The sequence below is a fragment of the Stegostoma tigrinum genome, chromosome 20, assembly GCF_030684315.1.
Source record: "Stegostoma tigrinum isolate sSteTig4 chromosome 20, sSteTig4.hap1, whole genome shotgun sequence".
Lineage (NCBI taxonomy): Eukaryota > Metazoa > Chordata > Chondrichthyes > Orectolobiformes > Stegostomatidae > Stegostoma > Stegostoma tigrinum.
The window spans coordinates 47,318,833-47,342,414 of NC_081373.1; the positions used below are offsets into that span (position 1 = coordinate 47,318,833).

Sequence of the window (23,582 nt, forward strand, 5' to 3'; positions counted from 1 at the left end):
AGGTAGGAGTTGAGAGAGGCTGACATGGACAATGAGGAAAGGCTGGAAAGGGAGTGGAGTCATAGGCTGCAAGTTGGTTGGGCCTAGAGCAGGAAGCTGGAAGGAGTGTGGCGGGTGTGACAGAGAGGTTGCAAATGTGGTGGGAATAGAAAGAGAAAGCTGCAAGTTAGGGATAGTTAGAGAGCAAAGCTAAAAGGAAAGAAGAGAGGAAAGTTGTTGGGAAGAGGGATGATTCAAAGGAAACACAATAATTTTTGGAAATACTTAGCTAACTGCAGCCCAAGAAATCTTGAAATCACTGAAGAAATGAACCCCTTGCAAATAAATGTGGAGTCTCTATCTTAAGGCTGCATATGTTCATGACCTAATACATGCAGGAGGAGAAACAAAATATAATGTATGCTATTGTAATCAACACCCTGTCAATTGTAAAATTAAAATGAAAGTATGAAATCTGAATTGTTGTAAAAAGGGTAATAAATGCTTAGTTAAATTCTTCCAGCTTTTTGCACATGAGATAGAAAGCTGTGTCCTCAACTATTTGTGAAAAGTATGCATGGAATGGTAGATTTTGATGTGTCTGACTGTGTATCAGTTATTTTGAAAAAAGAAGTGTTGTTCACACATTCATATTGTCTGTTACCAATTGAAAAAAATGTGGTATCTAGGAAATTAATGCTTTCATTGTGTTATGCGACTTCAGGTTATATGAAGCATTGCTAATTATTGAGGATGTTGGTGATGACTTCTAGTCTTGTTTCAGTGTGAGTCTAAATTATTAGTCAACACAAATATAGAACATTTTGCTCTGAGTCCATGCCCTTTGAGAAATATCTGAAGAGCACCCATAAAAATAATGTATGCCTTGATATGTATAAGGTAAGATAGTTCCAAAATTATACTGGAATAATAAAAAAAAGCATCATTTTCAAAAAGAGACTACAATGTCTCTTCATATCAATATTACGTGAAAATCTTGATGAATGAAAGATTATATTGCAACTAAAGATGATTGGACTGGACTTTCATAATTAAACTGAGCATCTTGAGCACCTTAAATATTTTATAGCTTGTTTTCTTCTCTCAGATCTATCATTAATGGCATTGCTTAGATGATAAATGTTATGTCTCTTCCCTTGAGATGATGCAATGCTTTTCAGCTAGGCTTTAGCCTGGCAGTAACATCTCCTGTTCATGATAATTCTATCACTGTTGTTTCTCATTCAATCATTCCAATGCTCCTATATTCACCTGTCTTTCAGCTTCAGCTGTGCTAACACTATTTGGCTTCTTGCATTTTTTTTTCTCATCTTTCAAACATGCTAGTAATTATTGCAGATGGTTGTTGGTCTCCAATGTGATATAATGTCAATCTGTGTCTGCAAGTCATGAATTCACTGTCTGAACTCAGCACTATCAATGTTTTCGTTTACAAGTTCTTTCATTTGTGGCAGGTGCTGGGAAAGTTTTGAGCTGATGTTAAGGATCTCAGTTTTGGATGCCTTCTGTGCTAGCTGTACAACTTGTTCGTTCTCCTCCCTATGCGATCATTCACTTTGCCATGTTGTGTCCTGCTCAGCCTTTGGCTTACATAGAACATAGAACATTACAGCACAGTACAGGCCCTTCAGCCCTCGATGTTGTGCTAACCTGTCATACCGATCTGAAGCCCATCTAACCTACACTATTTCATGTACGTCCATATGCTTGTCCAATGATGACTTAAATGTACTTAAAGTTTGCGAATCTACTACCTTTGCAGGCAAAGCGTTCCATTCCCTTACTACTCTCTGAGTAAAGAAACTACCTCTGACATCTGTCCTATATCTTTCACCCCTCAATTTAAAGCTATGCCCCCTCGTGCTCGCCGTCACCATCCTAGGAAAAAGGCTCTCCCTATCCACCCTGTCTAACACTCTGATTATTTTATATGTCTCAATTAAGTTGCCTCTCAACCTTCTTCTCTCTAACGAAAACAGCCTCAAGTCCCTCCGCCTTTCCTCGTACGACCTTCCCTCCATACCAGGCAACATCGCAGTAAATCTCCTCTGCACCCTTTCCAAAGCTTCCACATCCTTCTTATAATGCGGTGACCAGAACTGTACACAGTGCACCAAGTGCGGCCGCCGAGATCTCTCTGCTCATCTACACTACCAAGAATCTTACCATTAGCCCAGTACTTTGTCTTCCAGTTACTCCTACCAAAGAGCATCACCTCACACTTGTCCGCATTAAACTCCATTTGCCACCTCTCAGCCCAGCTCTGTAGCTTACCTATGTCTCTCTGCAACCTACAGCATCCTTCGTCACTATCCACAACTCCACCGACCTTAGTGTTGTCTGCAAATTTACTAACCCGTCCTTCTACGCCCTCATCCAGGTCATTTATAAAAATGACAGACAGCAGTGGACCCAACACCGACCCTTGCGGTACAACACTAGTAACTCGACTCCAGGATGAACATTTCCTATCAACCACCACCCTCTGTCTTCTTTCAGCAAGCCAATTTCTGATCCAAACTGCTATATCTCCCACAATCCCATTCCTCCGCATTTTGTACAATAGCCTACTGTGGGGAATCTTATTGAATGCCTTGCTGAAATCCATATACACCACATCAACTGGTTTACTCTCATCTACCTGTTTGGTCACCTTCTCAAAGATCTCAATAAGGTTTGTGAGTCACGACCTTCCCTTCACAAAACCGTGTTGACTATCCCTAATCAATTTATTCTTTTCTAGATGATTATAAATCCTATCTCTTATAACCTTTTCCAACACTTTATCAACAACTGAGGTAAGGCTCACTGGTCTATAATTACCAGGGTGTCTCTACTCCCCTTCTTGAACAGGGGAACCACATATGCTATTCTCCAGTCATCTGGCACTATTCCTGTAGACAATGACGAGTTAAAAATCAATGCCAAAGGCTCGTCAATCTCCTCCCTGGCTTCCCAGAGGACCCTAGGATAAATCCCATCCGGCCCAGGGGACTTATCTATCTTCACACTCTGTAGGATTTCTAATTCTCTTCCTTGTGAACCTCAATCCCACCTAGTCTAGTAGCCTGTATCTCAGTATTCTCCTTGACAACATTGTCATTTTCTAGAGTGAATACTGTTGAAAAATATTCATTTAGTGCTTCCCCTATCTCCTCTGACTCCGCACACAACTTAACACTACTATCCTTGATTGGCCCTAATCTTACTTTTGTCATTCTTTTATTCCTTAAATACCTATAGAAAGCCTTAGAGCTTACCCTGATCCTGTCCTCCAACAACTTCTCATGTCTCCTCCTGGCTCTTCTGAGCTCTCTCTTTAGGTCTTTCCTGGCTACCTCGTAGCCCTCAAGCGCCCTAACTGAGCCTTCACATCTCATTCTAACATAAGCCTTCTTCTTCCTCTTGACCAGAGATTCCACTTCCTTCGTAAACCACGGCTCCCGCGCTCTACAGCTTCCTCCCTGCCTGACAGTTACATACTTATCTAGGACACACAGGAGCTTTTCCTTGAATAGGCTCCATATTTCTAATGTGCCCATCCCCTGCAGTGTCCTTCCCCATCCTGTGCTCCCTAAATCTTGCCTAATCTCATTGTAATTGCCTTTCCCCCAGCTATAGCTCTTGCCCAGTGGTATATACCTATCCCTTTCCATCACTAAAGTAAACATAACAGAATTGTGATTGCTATCACCAAAGTGCTCACCTACTTCCAAATCTAACACCTGGCCGGGCTCATTACCCAGTACCAAATCTAATGTGGCTTTGCCCCTTGTTGGCCTATCTACATACTGTGTCAGGAAGCACTCCTGCACTCTCTGGACAAAGACTGACCCATCTATACTACGCGAACTATAGTGTTCCCAGTCAATATTTGGAAAGTTGAAGTCCCCCATGACAACTACCCTGCTTGTGCAGATCGACAACTTTATTTTCTAATTCTAGATTTTCATCGTGGAGGGCTGTGCATTTCTGGAAATAACTTTCTTTTGCAGCCTGAGCTATCCAAATTAGCTCTTACCTTCCCTGTCTTTGTGCCCTTTGGTGTGATCCTTGAGAATTTCAGTATCTGATTGCAACCTATTCCTTTGGTATTGCAAGTTTTCTTTCATAATGATGGTTCTTTTTCTTTCTTGCGTTTGATTGCTCTGCCTCCATTAACTCTCTTACCATCTTCTACCTTTGTTCTGCACCTCTTTTCCCAGTGTTTGGGTTTTCCATGAGCTCTGCATTTTGATCCCAAAGTGGCGCATTGCCTTCTGCCTGTGAATCCTTGTGGTCATCCACAGCTCCTGTGGGGTGTACCTTCTTCTTTTGCCTCTTCACTGCATCAAATCTGGAGTATTTCACTTGGCTTAAATGAAGGCGAGCCATGTGGATGGAAAACAGCTGTAGCTACACATGTGTGGCACTGTCCATTTTGGCAGGGTCTACAGTCCACTTTGCCGTTCCTCTCGCAGTGGGAGTGTTTTGTACTTCGGGTTCACAGATTCCCAAATGACATGATCCACCTCGTTGAATTTACACTTGCGAGCTACATTTCTCAATTCCATTACAAAAGACCATCACTGGGCTTACCTGATTGCTGCCTCAGGCTCTGAAATTAATATCCCATTGTTTTCTTTAGCTCCCAGCTGTTGAAAACCCTTTATTTCATTGATATATCATATTGATAATCATTGATAACTTGGAGAAGGGGTTGTGGGCGGGGGCTAGAATACGACAGGAATAAGGAATGTTCCACATACCCCATCCTCCCTCCCCAGTATCTAAAGGCCCAAACATACCTTCCATATGAAGCACCACTTTACCTGCACTTCTCAGAATCTAATCTACTGCATTCACTGCTTACAATGTGGTCTCCTCTGCTTTGGAGAAACAAAGCATAGACTGGGTACCGCTTCACAGAACATCCACATTCCACTCGCAAAAAAGACCCTGAGCTTCCCATTGTCTGTCACTTTTACACACTACCTTGTTCCCTGGCCAACATCTCTGTCTCTGGCTTGCTGCAGTGTTCCAGTGAAGCCCGACACAAGTTGGAAGAACAACACCTCAATTTCCACTTGGGGACCTTGCAGCCCTCTGGACTCAATATCAAGTTCAATAATTTTAGGGCCTAAACTCTCCCATGTCCCAGCTCCCCCACCCCACACACCAGGCCTTGTTACCACATAGCCTGCCATTACACACTACTTATTGTTAGTCACTGACCGTCCCTGTTAGCAACTACTCACCCTCCTAGCCAGATTGTTATCAACTCCTTTGTCTATCCAATTGTTGTTCTCTTTCTTTGGGCCATATCCTTTATTCTATCATTTACTCATAAGCCCCCGTCCCTATTTTCTGCAAATTCTACAAATTTTCCGGCTACCATCAGTTCTGACGAACGGTCACCAGATCTGAAACATCTACAAGTCTCCACATACAGCACCATCTTAGCTACAAAGGTACACAGCTGCAGAATCTTAGTTCCAAAGCAGAAAGTGAGGAGAACAAAGTCAAAAATGTTAAAGATTGCAGCCCTTCTTATTAAAAAGTAGTAAAACACAGAAACACAGTTAACAGTTTAACAGGATAGCACATAACACTTGGTCATGCTCCGTTTGCACTCCTCAGAAGGGCTTGACCTCCCTCACTCTGGGCTCGACCTCACACACTCCCATCACTGCCCCGAGCTGCATGTTCCCACTCTCGCTGCTGGCCCCCCTGGGCTGCTCCTGTTGGACATGTGCTCTCCTTATTAATAGTAAGAAAGGTGGGCTTTTACCTCAGTCAGAGGTAACCTCAAACACGCTCACGCATGCACACACACATACCCCTACCCACACATGCACGCACTTCCATGCAAACTGTCTCACACACTCTCGCATGTGCTCACACACAGGCATGTGCACACACATGTCAAAAAGACAGTGTGGCTTGCAAAATATTAATGGTCACTGGTATAAGGTGGTTAATAAAGGAAGTGAAGAATTCAGGAGAAAACCGAACTTCTTGGGAAGTGGTTAAATTGTTAAACTCAATATTGCACAGAATGATTTGGGCAAATAGAACTGATGCCTTTATAGGAAGTTAAGAACAAGAGACAAAGCAGCAGAGGGTTATGCTGAAAGGGTTAGAGGAATTGCCGCAGAACAAGGCTTTTGTGCAGCGTAGAAACATCATAATAGAACAGACCAGTTATGCAGCGTGACCTGATTCTGTGCTGCAAATTCAATGCAATTCCACATAAAATAACCTCAAAATTTCTGCTCTTTACTGCCTCCCTCTTCTGGAGGAGAAGCATCAAGGGGAAAATAACAGGAAATGTCCTGGTTCCAATCTGGGATAATCGTCATGGATAGAGAAAAGGCATTATAAAAGAACTAGAGACTGTAATGTGATCACAATTACATTAAACAGCTGCTTCCTGATGTGTGGCAGATTTCATCTCCACTGGAACAAAATAAACCAGAAAATGACATGGTTTGACAGCTTCTTCCTTAATACACAGAGCAGCAGCTTAACTTTGGGAACTCATGTTATTATTTTTGGTCGCACTGACTAGAATCTAGGTGATCCTAGGAGGTGGAGAGTTATGATAGCAGTTTTTAAAATTAAAATAATTCAACCATGAAAGGACACTATAATTGCTCAAAACCTTCATCGAAACTACAGCCTTCTGCAGATTTCTCAAGGCTACATTTAAAAAAAACAAGCAAAAGCCTCAGTAAATATTCATTGCCACAGAAGCTTGATCCCAAAGCTATGTTTCATTAACCTGTTGTTTTCCATTTAGTGCAGAATACATTTTGCAGAATTGCTGTTAGTGTTCAAGTTATTTTAATCTCCAAGAGGAGAATTGTTGCGTATGATTTTTAGCTCTTCTTCAGCCCAGAGATTCTGAACTCAATTGATGCAACATGAGTCATTACTTAACTGAAGTTAGTAAATTTGATGCAGACCCGTACTTCAAAATTGTGAATCTCTATCTGCCTAATACCGCATCTGACAGTGTACTTCCATTTATTGATGTATTGCAGGAGCTTGGTTTGATTTTTTTGTAGGATGCCGCATTGCCCACAGTTAATTTAAGTAGGAGTCTCAGATGGGAGAATCACCCTTTCCCACTGAAGTTTAATAACAGGGCCAGGGAAACCTTTGGAACAGATGGGAATGTAAGAGTATCAGTCATGGCTCAGTGGGTAACATTGTCATCTGACTGAGTCGTGGAATGAACGGTCCTTGTGGAAAGCTGACAGGGGTGGGAGGGAAGTATGTTTTTGGTGGTGTGGTCTGATTGTAGGTAGCAGAAATGTCAGAGGATGATGCATTATATTTGCAGGTTGGTGGGGTGGTATGTGAGGACTAAGGGTACTCTATCTTTACTGTTGTTAGTGAGAGAGGGTTTGAGGACAGAAGAGCGTGAGACGGAGGAGATGTAGTGGAGGGCATCCTTAATAACAGAAGAGGGGAAACTAGGGACTCTAAAGTGGGAGGATATCTGGGAGGTCTGAGAGTGGAACGCCTCATCCTGGTCACAGATGCAGCAGAGGCGGAGGAATTGTGATTATGGGATAGCATGTTTTCCAGGAGTTTGGGTGAGAGGGAGTGTAGCCGAGGTAATTGTGGGAGTCAGTAGGTTTGAAGCGGATGTCATACCATCCCACCAGCCTCCGAATCCAAAGCATCATTCTCTGACATTTCCATTACCTACAATCAGTGCCCACCACCAAAAAGATATTTCCCTCCCAACCCCTGTCGGCTTTCCACAGGGACCGTTCACTCTGTAACTCTCTTGCCAGCTCTACACTTCCCGCCAACCCCACTGCACCCAGCACCTTGCTCTGCAACTGCAAGAGGTGCCTAATGTGCCCCTACACCTCCCCCCTCACCTCCATCCAAGACCCCAAACAATCCATCCAGATCGGGCAGAGATTCACCTGCACTTCATCCAAACTGATCGACTGTATTTATTGATCCCAATGTGGTCTTGTCCACATCAGGGAGACGAAACGCAGACTTGGGGACCAGCTTACGGAGCTTCTGTGCTCTGCACACACCAACCAACTTGATCTTCCAGTTGCCTTCCACTTTAACTCCCCCTCCCACTCTCCGGGCGATATGTCCATCCTTAGGGCCTCCTCCACTGTCAGAGTGAGGCCAAATGTAAACTGGAGGAACAGCACTTGATATTTCACCTTGGGAACTTCCTGCCCAATGGCCTGAGTATTGACTTCAATGGTTTGAAAATCTCTCCACTCCCATCCTGTCAATCTTGCGACTCACCTATCCGCTCCACCCTTCCCACTGGCCAACCACAATAACCTCCCACCTGCATCCACCTATCTCCATCCCCCAGCCCTACCTCCCTCTTTCAATTTATTTCTGGGCTCCCCCCCAACCTCCTTCCCCAGTCCTGACAAAGGGTTTTAGCCTAAAACATTGATTTCCCTGCTTCTCAGGTGTTGCCTGCCCTGCTGTGCATTTCCAGCTTCACAATTATTGACTGCAGCTTCCAGCAACTGCAGTCCTTACTGGCTCCATTTCATAACCTCCCGTTGTCCCCAAGCTTTTCATGCCAATGAAGTTCATTTAGTAGTGTGTGCTGCTATATGGGAACAGTGCAGCCAATTTTCACACAATGAGTTCCCACAAACAGCAACATGCTCCTGACAAACTAATCTGTTCTAATATAACAAGGTGTAGAGCTGGATGAACACAGCAGGCCAGGCAACATCAGAGGAGCAGGAAGACTGATGTTTCAGGTCTGGACCCTTCTACAGACTTCAGGCTTCTTTAGACTATCTCTAGTCTGTTCTGATGATGTTTGAAAGGTAATGTTAGCCAGGGTCCCATAAAATCTTTCAGAGATAGTAGGAACTGCCGATGCTGGAGAATCTGAGAAAACAAGGTGTGGAGCTGGAACACAGCAAGCCAAGCAGCATCAGAGATGCAGGAAAGCTGACGTTTCGGATCTGGACCCTTCTTTGTCCAAGTCAACAGCCCCAAAGAGCATCACACCCAGACCGCCACCAGCCTCCCCCTGAAACCCTGCATTTCCCATGGCCAATCCACCTAACCTCCACATCTTTGGATGGTGGGAAGCAACTGGAGCACCCAGAGGGGATCCACACTGACACAGGGAGAATGTGCAGACTCCCCGCAGACAGTCACCCGAGGCTGGAATTGAGCCTGATACTGTGAAGCAGTGGTGCATTTGATTATGGAGCTTTTAGTTTGAAAGTTTGAAAGCTACAGGATCTGAATCTGCAGTTTTCCAAAGCAGCCTGAAATGTACTGAATCTCAGAAACCTTAGCTGAAGATCAGACTGAAATATATCAGCTGTCTCATCTGATAATCAATACCTTCTTGAATGCTGTTGTTCATCATTTTAGTGTTATTGACTGTTAGCACTATTTGAGTTAATCTGATTGAATTCCATCGTGATTGGTTAAAAATCAATACAGGAAAATGGCACAGCAGCTTGGAGAGAAGAAAAGGTGTTACTGTAATTCCAGAATTGTCTTAAAATTTGTTTTATATTCAGGATTACTCTCAAAACTCGTAAGCTGAGGCTTTTTAGACTAAATACTGCAGTTCGTTTCTGATATCTTTATTTTCAAAAATGCATGAAGTGTACTCAGAAGGGGACCAAATGAACGAAGTTAGTCTTATTGGTTTGCAGACAATCTATACAATGAAAAAGTAGTTAGAATAAAGTTGTTCTTGTAACTAATTTCCCAGATCATCTATTATTATAATAATTGGCTTAATGAACTCAGTCTTCAATTTCATATCGAGTTTAACTCCCTTGACCACAATTCATTTGGTAATATGTGTCCTCTTCAATGGCACTGAATGGTATAAGTTTGCTATAATTTCTTTTTGCATTACTTTAACTTATGGAGTGTGACACATAAAATGATTCCTCAATGAACTGTGTTGTGGCCTTTTAAACTAAAGTTCAACATTTTCAGTGGGAAGGTAAATCATGACTATTCAGCATGGTTGTGTTAGCACATAGAAAGGGGAGGAAGAACTGTATTGAACTTGACAGCACTGTCTACACTCTTGAATGCAGCAATCTGTCTTGACAAATGGATCTTTCCTCTGCAGGCCATCAAAAACAAGGGAAAGTGTGTATAAATCCAGAAGCTGAGGTGAATCAGTGACAGGAAAAAAGATACAGAGATAGAATAAAAGAAACAAAGTGGGGAAATTGTTAGAAAACAATTGTGTGAAACAATTCCATAAATAATATTTGGTTATTTACTAGAATCAGGAAATTCATTCGTCCTTAACACTTTTAAGTACTTTCGGTTGATGGGGTTAAAAGGCTTATAAAAGTGAAAATCCCACACTATGGATTGCCAAGAGTTGACCGATTTGATGATAGGATTGAAGTTCACAGTGGGATTCACATCATGTTGTTTGTCATCACTTCAAACATACCAATTAATTTCCAAACTCAAGAGCACTGCAAATACAGTGCTGTTTAGCACAAGTCTTTGTGCAGACACAAGCTCACACCTTCCAACAGATAGACTGCTGTTGCAGCAGTGGAGGCTGGAGTTCAGTGTCAGCATTATGCAGATGCCCCAACGCAGCAAACCCTGCAGGAACTGCCTGGGAAGTTTAAACATTTACCCAGCAATCCACAGCATCTGCAGCCCTCCGAAGATGTCCCCAACTTGGAGTGAGAGTCAGATACTTCATGTAGTTCCAATTTACTCAGCTTGGTGGTTACCCACGACAAATTAGAGGAACTAAAACCTGCTGTATCTCTTGAGAAACTGTTAAAGGGACTCTCAAACTCACTGCTGCCCCAACCAAGGCGATTGACATTTCTGTCCCCAGCCCTCTCCCCACCAGTCCTGAATGGGCACTTTAACCCAAACACCCCTGCCAACCTCCCATGGACTACCTGCGCTAGGGCTCGGTATAACCCTATCCTAACCCTAACGCTAGCTCCATCATCACTTCATCTCACAACCCTTTACCCAGCCAATCCCGCACACATTCTTGACTTCCATTCCACTCTGACCTTATGCCCAGACTGGATTTCCCTGTTGTCCCTCCCCGCACACCTGTCCTGACCTGATTCAACTCTATCCCTGCCCCCAGTGCCCTGCCTGATATGTCCCAGCCCCCCTCAATTCCCCTAAACCAATCTAATTGCCTTTGAGTCCCCCCCCATCCACCATACCCACCTGCTACATTGCCACACCTACTCATCTGTCACCCTACCTAGCTGCCATCCATCTCCTTGCTAACTATACTCAGCTACATAGAACGTAGAACTGTACAGCGCAAAAACGGTTCCTTGAGTGACGATGTTGTGCTAAACCTGACGCCAAATTAAATGAATCCCTTCTGCCTGCCCTTGATCAGTATCCCTCCATTCCTTAGACATTCATATGCTTATCTGAAAGTCCCTTAAATGCCCCTGTCATATTTGCCTCCACCACCCCCTCGACAGAGCATTCCAGACTCCTACCACACTGTGTGTAAAAAAAATCTTGTCCCTCACATCTCCTTTGAACTTTCCCTTCTCACTTTAAATGCATGCCCCCTTCTATCAGACATTTCAACGCTGAGAAAAAGATTCCAACTGTCAACCCTATCTATGCATCTCATAATTTGAACGTCTTAAAAGTTACTTGCAACTTTCTCTAAAAATCATTAAGTAACATTGAATACTAAAATATACAATAAAAACTACTTACCCTTGGAATTATTAAAGAATAACAACATTAGTCTTTACATTTAAATCATTATATTACAGTTAATAAAAAATAGCATTATATATTTAAAAGGAATAAATTAAAAAACAAGAGACACACATACAGGTTTCACTGCACTTCCAGTGTAAAGCTTTACTCTGTTTGGTGCTGCCTTAAAGGGGCATTCCCAGGCCCTCTGCTATCATGTGGAGATTGCCTTTGCCTTCTTTGAATTGCGTCAAGACTTGACTCCTTTAACAGATGCATCCAGGAGCAGGAAACATGGAAAGGAAAGTGGACATTGATATCATATTTGAGTAGAACTATTCTGAAGTTAATTGGAATTTCTGTGCCATTGGCCTGGAATTTCCTGAAACAGGTGTTATTGTATAATACTGAAATATATTGCAATGTTAAATTTGATAGACATGTACCAATTACGATGACAGATAAATACTGTAAAGTAGTATAAACAGACCCACAGAAAGTACCACGCGTACACGCTTTCTAATTATTACTTCATTCTCTTGCGCACAAAATTTGAAGATAACATTTGTAAACACCTGAAACAACCTGTAAGAAAATGCTTTTATATGATACTGCTATGGGTCGACAGCATTACTGGCAAGAATCAGCATTTGTTGTCCATCCCCAAATTGGATGCGATCTGAGATGGTTTCATTGGGACCTTTCAGAGATTAGCTAGGAGGCATCCACATCGCAGTTGTCTGGAGTCACCTGGAAGTCAGATTGAGTAAGGATGGTAGATTTCCTCTCTTAAAAAGGACATAATTGAACCAAGTAGAGTTTTAGAAGAATTCATAATAGGTTCATGGTCACCATTACTGAGGCTAGCTTTAATTTCCAGGTATTTTTTGATTGAGTGAATTCATATTCCACTCTGTTGCTGTGATAGGATTTGAACATGTGACCCAGAGTGTTTTCCTGCACCTCTAGATCATTAATCCAGTGATGTTACCACTGAAACACCTTATTCTCCACAAAAATTCTGTGGAAGGTTTTGTAATGCAAGTTATCTTACTGTCAACTAAATGCATCCTAAATGTGTGGAAGAGATTATTAGACGTCAATCAGGCAAAATTGTAAAAATCACCAGAAAAGCTAGAGGAAGTAAAATCTGTTGTAACTTCTGAGAAACTGTTAATTTAACTCTTAAACTCAACCCTGCCCCCAACTGTAGCCATCTGGCATCTCTGCCCCCAAGCCGTAGATTCTGTTGCACTTAAAATTGTAGCAGCTTATGCAGAACTGGTGAAAATTTGGGTATTTTGCTTGAGCTGTGTTATTGTAATGCAGGGTGGAAATGTCTTAATTCATCAGTAGGGGGTTCATGGAATCAGATTTTGATTATACTTGAGTGTAGCATGTAAGACGGGCAATTTGTGCCTGGGGTTTCTTGGCCATTGGCACAATGTTGTATTTGTGCCATTCTTACAGCTCATGCCTGAGAAATGGTGTGTAGTACTGAGTGAGGGATCAAAGTCTAAACAGCCTGCATTTGTTGCTTGCATTCTACCTCTGTTAGATGGCATCAAAATGTGAGGCAAAATTAATACATACAGAAGCCTGAGCAGTTTTGTTTGAAAACAAAATTCCCATTCTGTATTTTATCTACACTTTTAATTGAATGTTGAATGTATTATTTGAAGTTTGAATATGGCAAGAATAGCTAACAGTGTGGCAGAAATACATAACTAGAAATGCTAATTGACTTTTCAGTTCTGGATTTTATTATTTGTGCATGCCTGGAAGAGGTTTGCTCTGTAATTAAGTGTGTAGGTCTGCAACACACCTTGGAACTCTGAAAGGTGCTCGACAAAAGCAATTTTGTTAATGTTTTATGCAAACTCTTAGCTGATTTGGTCCCACTTAATTCCTTTGATTTAACTGTGAAACAAAATGCACCTTAGAGAGACAATTTCATCCAGAGCTTCTGACCTTTATGTCAAATGTCATGTTGATGTAACCACCTCAGACCCCTGCCATTGTTGACCAATGTGTGGAGTGTTTTGTTACATTAAAGAGACAAAGGATAAACTTTATCTGAATATTTTATTTACTTTCTTTGCAAAGGATCAAATAAGCTAATAGAATCCTAGGGTTTATGTGGAAATATACGAGATAAAAACCAGGAGGGAAAAGTGAACTAACGTAGGTCCCTGAGATCTTATTGAACTATTGATCCATTTGAACTTCAAACTGCAAGAAGGATATTGTTTTATGTATAAACTGAAACATCGATTCACCAAAAAGCTGTCTGGAATGAGCAAATACAGCACTGTATTTATAGACAAAGCTTGAAAAGTTCAATGTTTTTCATTTGAACATCACAGATTATTAAGAATTGTGATATAAACACACAATTTTATGGAGAGATGGGATGCAGTCGATAGCATGCTGACTCCAGTAGTCGAGGGGTGAAGTATGAGGGGCCATAAATAAAAGATGACATTTAAAAGATTTAGAACAAAAGAAAACCTTTTTTTTTACATAGGGTCATGAGAATATTAAATTTGCATTGCAGTTCAGTTCAGGTAAAGCTTATATCACTTAAGGATGATTGACTAGGTGGCTGAAGAAAAGGAATTTGAATGGAAATGGATAGGTATTGGTGGATAATTAGATTTAGCACTCAGTAGTAAATCCTGGCATATGTAGGTTAGGCCAAATTGCCTGATTACACTTGAAACCTAACAATTCAATGTGTTTCTTACTCATAAAGGTAATTGCATTTTGAAGTCGTTTGATAATTGTTGGATTCCAGCCTGTCACTGATTAGACAGAGTGATAGAAGTGATAAGGAATCTTTCGCATATTCAACTTTTCAATGTTCACTGAATTAATGAGTTTCCTGTGGTAGCAGTGATTTAATCAATTTTCTTCAGTGCCTGGGCTATTTATGTAGAACTGTCCATCTGGAATTTCTACAAACATGCTCAGAGAAATATTCGTAAGTTGTTAAAGAAATTTTGTTTTTGTGAACCCTTTCATTTTCTCGTTACAAAACCATTGGAGAAGTGATAACTAGATGTTTGGTTCATTCTTGGCTATTGAGCAATTTGATAACAGAACTGTTTGCTGCCAGTTGACATTAGGTACTCAATTGAGTTAGTTGAGTTAGGGTGAGTGGCACTAAACAAAAAAGATCAAATAACTGAGAATGCTGAAAACCGTAAATAAAAACAAAAATTGCTGGAGAAACTTGGCAGGTTTTGCAGCATCTATGGAGAGAAAGCAGAAATAACATTTTGGTTCCGTGGCCCTTTCTCTCCACCGGTGCTGCCAGACCTGCTGAGGCTTTCCAGCAATTTTTGTTCTTATTTCAGGTTGAATGGCAGTTGTGTGCATGGGGTTAAGAGTTTGAGGCAATTCTTCGTTGCCAGGTGTTTATGTGTTGACATCCCCTGGAAACGTCCAATCAAGATTGGCAATGTCACAGTTCCAGATGGTGGACAATGCAGCGTGGTTGCTGAGGAGAAGCTGACCTGCAGTAAAAGACGGGACATGATTCAGGCCGCTAACCACAGTATCGGTTCATAGCTGCATTTGAGAGGGGAAAATATGTTTTTGAAAGATAAAAGCATTTAAATTTCAGCTCTTAATAGAAAAGAAAATGAATCAATATGGAATAACATTCTTAAGTATTTTAAAGCCTTTTCGTTTGTTTAGTGATACTTCAGTTCTGACTCCTGGCCAAACTGGTAGAGTGACAGGTATGGGAAAAGTCCTTTAACACAGTGAACAGTAAAAACTTGTAGTTAGTTGAATATCCAGTTGTGGGTACCCAGTTGCCTTTGTAATTCCCATAGTCAAAATGTTAGGCATGTGTGAATAGTATGAGTGCTACTGTTGTTCTGAAGTCTTTATTTAGAATCATTGACGTATCCAGCTAAGAAACAGACCCTTTCTTCCAGGCCAAACAGATATCCTAAATAAATGTAGTCCCATTTGCCAGCATTTGGCCCATTTTCCTCGAAACCCTTCCTATTCATGCACCCATCCAGATGCCCTTTAAATGTTGTAACCGTACCAGCCTCCACCACTTCCACTGGCAGCTCATTCCATACATGCACCACCCTCTGTGTGAAAATGTTGCCCCGTAGGTCCCTAAAAAACTTTGCCTATTCACCCTATCTATGCCCCTCATGATTTTATAAACTCTATAAGGTCACCCCTTATCCTCCAACCCCCCAGGGAAAATAGTCCCAGTATATTCAGCCTCTCCCTTCAGTTCAAACCCTCCAACCTTGGCAATGTCCTTGTAAATCTTTTCTGAACACTTTCAAGTTTGACAACATCCTTCCTATTGCAGGGATACCTGAACTGAATACAGTATTCCAAAAGTGACCTAACCAATGTCCTGCACTGCTGCAACATGATCTCCCAATTCCAATAGTCAATACACTGGTCAATGAAGTCAAGTATACCAAATGCCTTCTTCACTATTCTATACACCTGTGATTCCACTTCCAAGAAACTATGAACCTGCACTCCAAGGTCTCTGTTCAGCAACACTCCCTAGAGTCTTACCATTAAGTGATAAATCCTGTCCTGATTTGCCTTTCCAAAATGCAGCATCTCACGTTTATCTAAATTAAAGTCCATCTGCCACTCCTCTGCCCATTGACCCATCTTATCAAGGTCCTGTTGTACTCTGAGCTAACCTTCTTCTCTGTCCACTACACCTCCAAATTTGGCATCATCTGCAAACTTACTAACCATCCTTCCTATGTTCACATCCAAATCATATATATAAAAATGACAAAAAGCTGTGGACCCAGCACCAAAGATCATAGGAACTGCAGATGCTGGAGAATCTGAGATAACAATGTGTAGAGTTGGATGAACACAGCAGGTGAAGCAAAAGATGTTGCTTGGCCTGCTGTGTTCATCCAGCTCTACACCTTGTTATCTCGGACCCAGCACTAATCCTTGTTGCACACTGCTGGTCAGAGGCATCCAGTCTGAAAAGAAACCCTCTACCACCACATCTGTCTTATACCTTTTTTACTTTTCAAATTTATGGCCATCATTTTTGTACTTTTGAAAGCCTATAATGCTGGACTTCTTACTTCTGTATTTTTATAATTCTTCTTCCTAAGAATTTGCACTTGAGAATCTCCGTCCTCGGTACCTTTCTGCTAGGATGGCACCATAAGTGGGGACTTGTAATGTTTTCACTGAACTTATGAGCACCTGTGATAATAAAGCTAATTCAATTCAACTTTGAAGCTTTGTTATAATTGGAGGAATAAAATTGAGATATCCATAGATATACCTCAAAGTAAAGAATGCTGTTAATCATATATCCAGATGTGCTTTCTTTCTGGTAAAGTTGGCCTTTTTCACTTGTTGTTAAACAATGTTTCTCTGTTTGCTTTGACAGCTCTAACGAATGTAAAACTCTGGGCTATCGACCGACAATGTTTTCAGACAATAATGATGAGGACGGGCCTAATCAAACACGCCGAATATACGGAATTTCTAAAGAGGTGTGTTATTTCTGCTGCACTTGTTTCCTCCCTGTTTGAAGCAACATTAAAGTCATTTCCTCCCACTCCCTGTTTAATAACAGTAACAACTGCTATTAACCAGCTGGTGCCTTCTGTGTGAGTCCTCAGTTTGTGTACAGCTCTTAAAAAGATCGGTGTTAAATCCAACCTCTTCATTTATTTTCATGAAATTGATTTCTCATTTCAGTTGGCATGTACAATTTTCAAACGTTATCGTGAAGCTGCGGACATATGTGTGGTTAACACATGCGAAAAGACAACCACTTCATCGCGAAAAAGATGGTTGGGACTGTCTAAATTATGAATCCCCTATTTCTCATTATGACACTTGAGAGATACCAAACAGATGGGAAAATTGTAGTTTTCCCCTTTCAGATATAATGAGACATGCTGTCAAGATTATGTTATTTTGTAATTCAAATTGTTATATGAATACACGTTTTTATTTTAATTTACTGAAACATTTCAATCAGAAATGCGAGTTAGCAAACTCTTAGCAGGTCAAAAAGGGAAACAAATTGATCCTTTGAAAAAAATGTGCAGTCAGAACCATCAAATTAAATGTTGCTATACGAAAGATCCCTCTATGAGCAGTTTTTCCAGAAGAGCAGCAGAGATTGTGGAAAATGAAAAGCAGTTTGGAAAAGGCAGCAACTTGCGATGATCAAATAATTTAATCTCCAAAATTTTACAAGGAGCAATATTTTTCCAGTGCTCAACACAAAGTTGTGCACCAAAATGAATCTCTTTTGTTTAGTTTCACACAAGTTTAATCTACAAAGAGTTCACTCTTTGTTTTTCCTGGCAAACTGTGATAGGTTGAATGTCACTTGGGAAAAAAAAGGGAATGTGGAAGAGAATGTAATGGGGGTGATATATAGGGCATGGGAATGACAACTAAAATACAGACATCTTTCCCTGTGGAGTTTTCAGATTTGATGTTTCCAGCATAAGTCAGCTTTACTTTCAGTTTTGAAAAGCCTATTATTAATACAATTGTGAAACAGAAAAGAAACACTTAAGTATTTTTCCACAAAATGGCACCCAGATTGTTGTCATTTGTGAATGACGTGAAATTCTCTATAATGTGTAACTTATTTTCCAAGTGTGATTCATTTTAGAGAAGTAATCACAGATGGTAATTGTGACAAATGTATTCCTCTTAATTTTCACGTTTAAGGTTTATTGGGGTTATTCGGCTGAGATTGCGACCAATAGACGATGTAGACATGCTCGCCGAGCTGGTGGGTTTGGTTGTAAACATTTTGTCACCCTGCTAGGTAACAATGTCAGCGTGCTGCTGATGAAGCTGTGGTGTTCTATCCCTCTTGTTATTTATATGGTTCAGTTTGCTGCGGTGGTTGGTATTACTTCAGCTTCTGTTTCTCAGTGGTTTACACATCGGGCCTAATTCAATGTGTTTGTTGATGGAGTTCTGGTTGGAATACCAGGCTTCCAGGAATTCCCTGGCACATCTCGCTTAGGTTTGTGCGATCATCGATGTGTTGTCCCAATCAAATTTGTGTCCCTTGTTGTCTGTGTGTTGTGAGACAAGTGAGAATTGGTCGTGCCTCCTGGTGGCTAGCTGGTGTTCGTGTCACTGTACTGTTAATTTTCTTCTGGTTTGGCCTATGTAGTGTTTCTCCTATTACACCAGTTTTGCTTGATTTGCGTATGGGATCCTTTATGTTTGTCAGTAGCTATCATAGCGTGGTTGTTGGTTTGTGGGCTATTCTGATACCTAAGGTCTAAGTAGTCTTGTGGTCATCTCTGAAATGTCCATGATGTATGATAGGGTGATAGGTGATGGTGGTTGTGTTGTGTCTTCCTGTTGTGGTCGGATTCGGGGGCAGTTGTGGATTGTGGTTTTTGGGTATCCATTCCTTTTGAAGACTCAGTATAGGTGCTCCTGTTCTGTTTTACATAGTTCCAGGTTGCTGTAGTGTGTTGTTTGTCATTTAGACAGCATCCTGATGCAGCTCCGTTTTTGGGCATTGGGGTGGTTGCTAGTGTAATTGAATACTTGGTCCCTATGTTTGGTCTGTCTAAATACACTAATCTGGAGTTCCCTGTTGTTTTTGCATCCTACCATTATGTCCAGGAAGGGTAGTCATTGTTGTTCTTTCCTTATTTTGTGAATTTCATCCCGGTGAGGATGTTGTTTAGGTGTCGGTGGGTTTCTTCTAGTCTTGTGGGTTTAATAATCGCAAGGGTGACATCTACATATTGGACCCAGAGTTTGCGTTGTATAGTGGGAACTGCTGTCTGTTCTAAACTTTGCATTTCTGCTTCTGCAATCAGTCCTGATATTGGGGATCCCATTGGTGTTCTGTTGCTTTGTTTGAATATGCTGTTGTTGTTGAGGGTGAAGTGGGTTGTGAGTCACAGATCTTTGATGATGTTGGTGTCGTGGGTTGTCTGCTTGCTTGATTCGTCCAGCATTGTGGCAAATGTTTCTTTGGTTGGGTCAACATTTATGGATGCAAATAGCATTGTAATGTTAGAGGATATCATCATGTTGTCCTCTTCTATCCTGGTGTCCATGATGATTTTGAGGAATTCTTGGGATGAGTGGATGGAGTGGGTGGTGTTGTCCACTAAGTATTTCAATTTGTGCTGTCGTTCTTTTGCAAATCTATAAGTCGGTGTACTGCCAGCGAGAGAATGGGTCTGAGGCGGCCCCTCCCTAGTTTGTGTACCTTTGGGAGTCCTTAGAATCGAGGTGTGTTGGATCCATCTGGCTTCAATTTTTGGTAGTTTGTCTTGCTGATGTCTCCGGAGCTGTGTAATTTCTTCAGGATTGTTGTGATCCGGTTCCCGAACTGTGAAGTTGGGTATATCGCCATCTGTTGGTAGGTGTCAGAATCTTCCAGTAGTGCATGAGCTTTCTCGATATATTGGGCTCTTTTGAGGATTACTGTCATGTGTCCTTTTGACTGCTGGTAAGATTACATTGTTCCTGTCTTTCTTGAATCTTTCCAGGGCTTTCTTCTGTACTGAATGTGTTCCACTTTCGTCTTTTTCTCAGTTTTGGGACTGTTGTCAGTTGTATACCTCCTGTGAGCCCATGTTCTTTAGTGTTGATTCCAGCACAGCCAGGAAGTCAGTCTTTTTGGTGTCTCAGTAGTTATAATTCACTTCACATACTAGAACGGCCTTCTCGGTGTCTGCATGTGGTCAATCTGAGATATTTTAAATCCATGAATCTGTGTTGTCTGTGTCCAAAATCATCCACATCAAAGACACACGTGTCTACAACCTCATTAATGACACGATCTACAAATCTTCTCAAAAACTGAGAGCAATAGACTTTCGGAGTTTGCCAAAGTGTAGTCGGATCATGTCTATATTTATTTGAGTGAACATTACCTGGTTTTATTCAATGTAATTATTTATGTGATTTTAAGAGAGGAAAGTTTTGGATCCCTAAAGACTGAGATCCAGGTCTATAACCCAATAAGAAATAGGTACAGGACCAGACCATTCAGCCCCTTGAGCTTGCTCTACCATTCAATAGAATCATGGCTGATCCATCACTGGTCATGTCCCCCTTCCTGCATTTTCCTCGTAACTCTTGTTTCTGTTACTCAACAAGAATTTCTCTACCTGTCTCAGCCTTAAATATGTACAAGGATTCTGCTCCCACAGCTCCTTGTGGCAAGGTATCCCAAAGACTCTCATCCCTCTGAGAGAAGAAACTGCTTCTCATCTCAGTCTTAAATTGGTGCTCTTTTATTCTGAGACTATGCCCTCTGGTGTTATACTCTCCCATGAGATGAAAAATCCTCTTCAAACTTTACACTGTCAGGCCCGTTTAGAAGCTTGTATGTTTCAGTGAGTTCACTTTTCATTCTTCTCAGCTCCAGTCAGTAGAACCCTGAATTGTTTAATCTTTGCTCATAGGACAATGCTTCCAGACCCAGGACCATCCAAACGAACCTTCTCCAACTGCTTCCAGTGAAATGAGATAGTACATTAAATAAGGGGACCGAAACAGCCCACGGTACTCCAGATGTGGTGTCAGCAGCACCAGGCACAGTTTCAGTAAGACTTCCCTACTCTTTTATTCTAAACCCCTTGAAATAAGGGCCAACATTGCATTAGCCTTTCCAATTACCTGCTGCACTGATGCGCTAGCTTTCTGTGTTTTGTGCAATAGATTACAGACTAGTTGGTGTATTTTATTTCCCTCCCATTTTGAATAGGGGTGTCACATTGGCAGTTTTCCAATCCTTTGGTACTTCTCTGAAATCCAAGGATTTTTGGAAAATTACAATCCACTATCTCTCTCATTACCTCTTTTGAATCCGAGGGTGTAAGCCATCAGGGTTAGGGGATTTATCAGTCTTTAGCCTATTTAGTTTCTCAATTGTTGCTTCTCTAATGATAGTGACGGCACTTAATTCCTCCTCTGCATTCTTTAGTACAAATGGGATGCTTGAAGTAACTTGCACTGTAAAGACTGATGTAAAATATCTGTTTAACTCTCTGCAATTTCCTTGATTCCTGGAACTGTCTCTACAGATTCATTTTCTAAGGGACCAATGTTCACTTTGGCCTCGCTCTTCCTTTTTATATATTTAAAGAAGTTTTTATTGTCAGTTTTTATATTCCACACGACTTTGCTTCAGTTTATTTTCTCTCTCTTGGTTAGCCCTGGGTGGTTTTTCTCTCTCTCATATCTGGGATGCATTGTCACTGATGGTCACAAATTGCCTCCTTAAAAGTCTGCCACTTCTTGCTCACTGTCATCTGTGCTAATCTATTCCCCCTCTGCTTACCTTTGCTAGCTCTATCCTCAATTCATTGTAATTCCCTATTTAAGTTAATCACTAGCAAGTTTTGAGAAGATTTGTAGCTCCGGTTGAGGTTCTGGGTGCAAGTTTCCTGTGTCATTTCCTGTGTTGATGTCATTTCCTGTGTTGGTGATGACATCACCAACCCAAGGAAACCTAAACACATAAATAGAAAGCGGAAAATAACACCAGCGCTTCACCGGAGGCTCACTGCTGATGTTACCTAGAATGGTGACGAAACGTCTGAAAACGAACCTTCCAGCTCAGCAGGCAAACTTACATCCATAAGTTAATCACTGTTGATTCTGGCCCATGTTTCTCACTCTCAAACTGTAAAGATGTTTGGTCTGCAATGATTTCTTATTCACTGTGCTTGTTAATTAGCAGCCCCTACCCACCAAGGGTCTGTGACATTTTCTGCAATGAGCTTTCTTCTGAGGTTTTTTTAGCCTCATAATACGCAGCATAGAGGATCAGTGGTTAGCACTGGTGCCACACAGCGCCAGGGACCTGGGTTTAAATTCAGTCTTGTGTGACTGTGGTGAATGGCATGTATTCTTCTGCATTGTGTGGGTTTCCTCCAGGTGCTCTGATTTCTTCCCACAGTCCAAAGATGTGTAAAATTATGTGGATTGGCCATGCTAAATTGCTCTGTTATGCCCACGGTATGCGGCTGAGGTGGATTAGCGCTAGTAAAACACAGAAGTATGAGGATGGAGTTGGGGAGTGGGGGAGGGCGCAGGGTCTGGGTATGTTGCTCTTCGGAGGGTCAGTGCAGACTTGATGGGCTGAATGGCCTATTTCTACAATGTAGGGATTTTATGAATCTATTTGGCCTTTCCCTGTCTGTGGTCCGGTGGCCAGATGGATGTTGAAATCCATCGTTTTGCTGTCGCTGCTGGCCTTCTCTTCAGGACTTTTCCCTTCCTCTGGGATTAGATTGTTGGCCTGGCCTTCAGCATTCAATATAGCACTTCTCGGTCTCTAGGCTTCACTTCCTGTTCCTTGCTTCCTGCTCTTGTGTCTGCCCACCATGTGCCCTATTAGGGATCAGAGTGGTCTGCGCTCAGATGACTGAGCATTAACAGGCTTTATGAAACTCAAATTTGTACAAGGGATGGTATGAGACGACATCTTCTGGAATCTTACAGACCCAGGCTCCAGTTCCACATGATCTGACATCTGCAAATCTGGGACAGTTAACTCCATACTCCACAAGAATTGGAACAAGTAGAAACATCCAGAATTTTATATCTCTGGCTCCCATGCCAGTTGTAACCATGGTCCCAGTCTGGATATTTTTAGGAAGTGAGTAGCAGGCTGTCAACTGAGGCCAACAAAAGGCCCGTGAAGCTCTGACTTCTCTGCTAATTGTCATTATTGTGTTTGCTGACAGGTCCCCTGTGGTGGCCAAAACATGATCAGTGAGAGGTGGCAAACTCTAGCAAGGGTGGACAGCTTCAGGGGCCTCTCCTCAGTAGCTGAAACAGGCCACTTAGACCATTGTGTTGAGGGGAGTCTTCCCTTCACAAAGGCAGCCTGG

The 23,582-nt window shown here is 41.7% G+C and overlaps 1 protein-coding gene across 3 annotated transcripts in view; it reads left to right on the forward strand.

The window, feature by feature from the left end:
- The window catches only part of prkg1b (protein kinase cGMP-dependent 1b), a 716,840-nt gene that overhangs the window by 452,151 nt on the left and 241,107 nt on the right, over positions 1-23,582 (forward strand). For all 3 annotated transcript variants that reach the window (XM_059653149.1, XM_059653147.1, XM_059653148.1), the window contains exon 4: positions 17,117-17,222. In XM_059653149.1, coding sequence (XP_059509132.1) covers positions 17,117-17,222 — 106 coding nt within the window. The remainder of the gene's footprint in view (positions 1-17,116; positions 17,223-23,582) is intronic.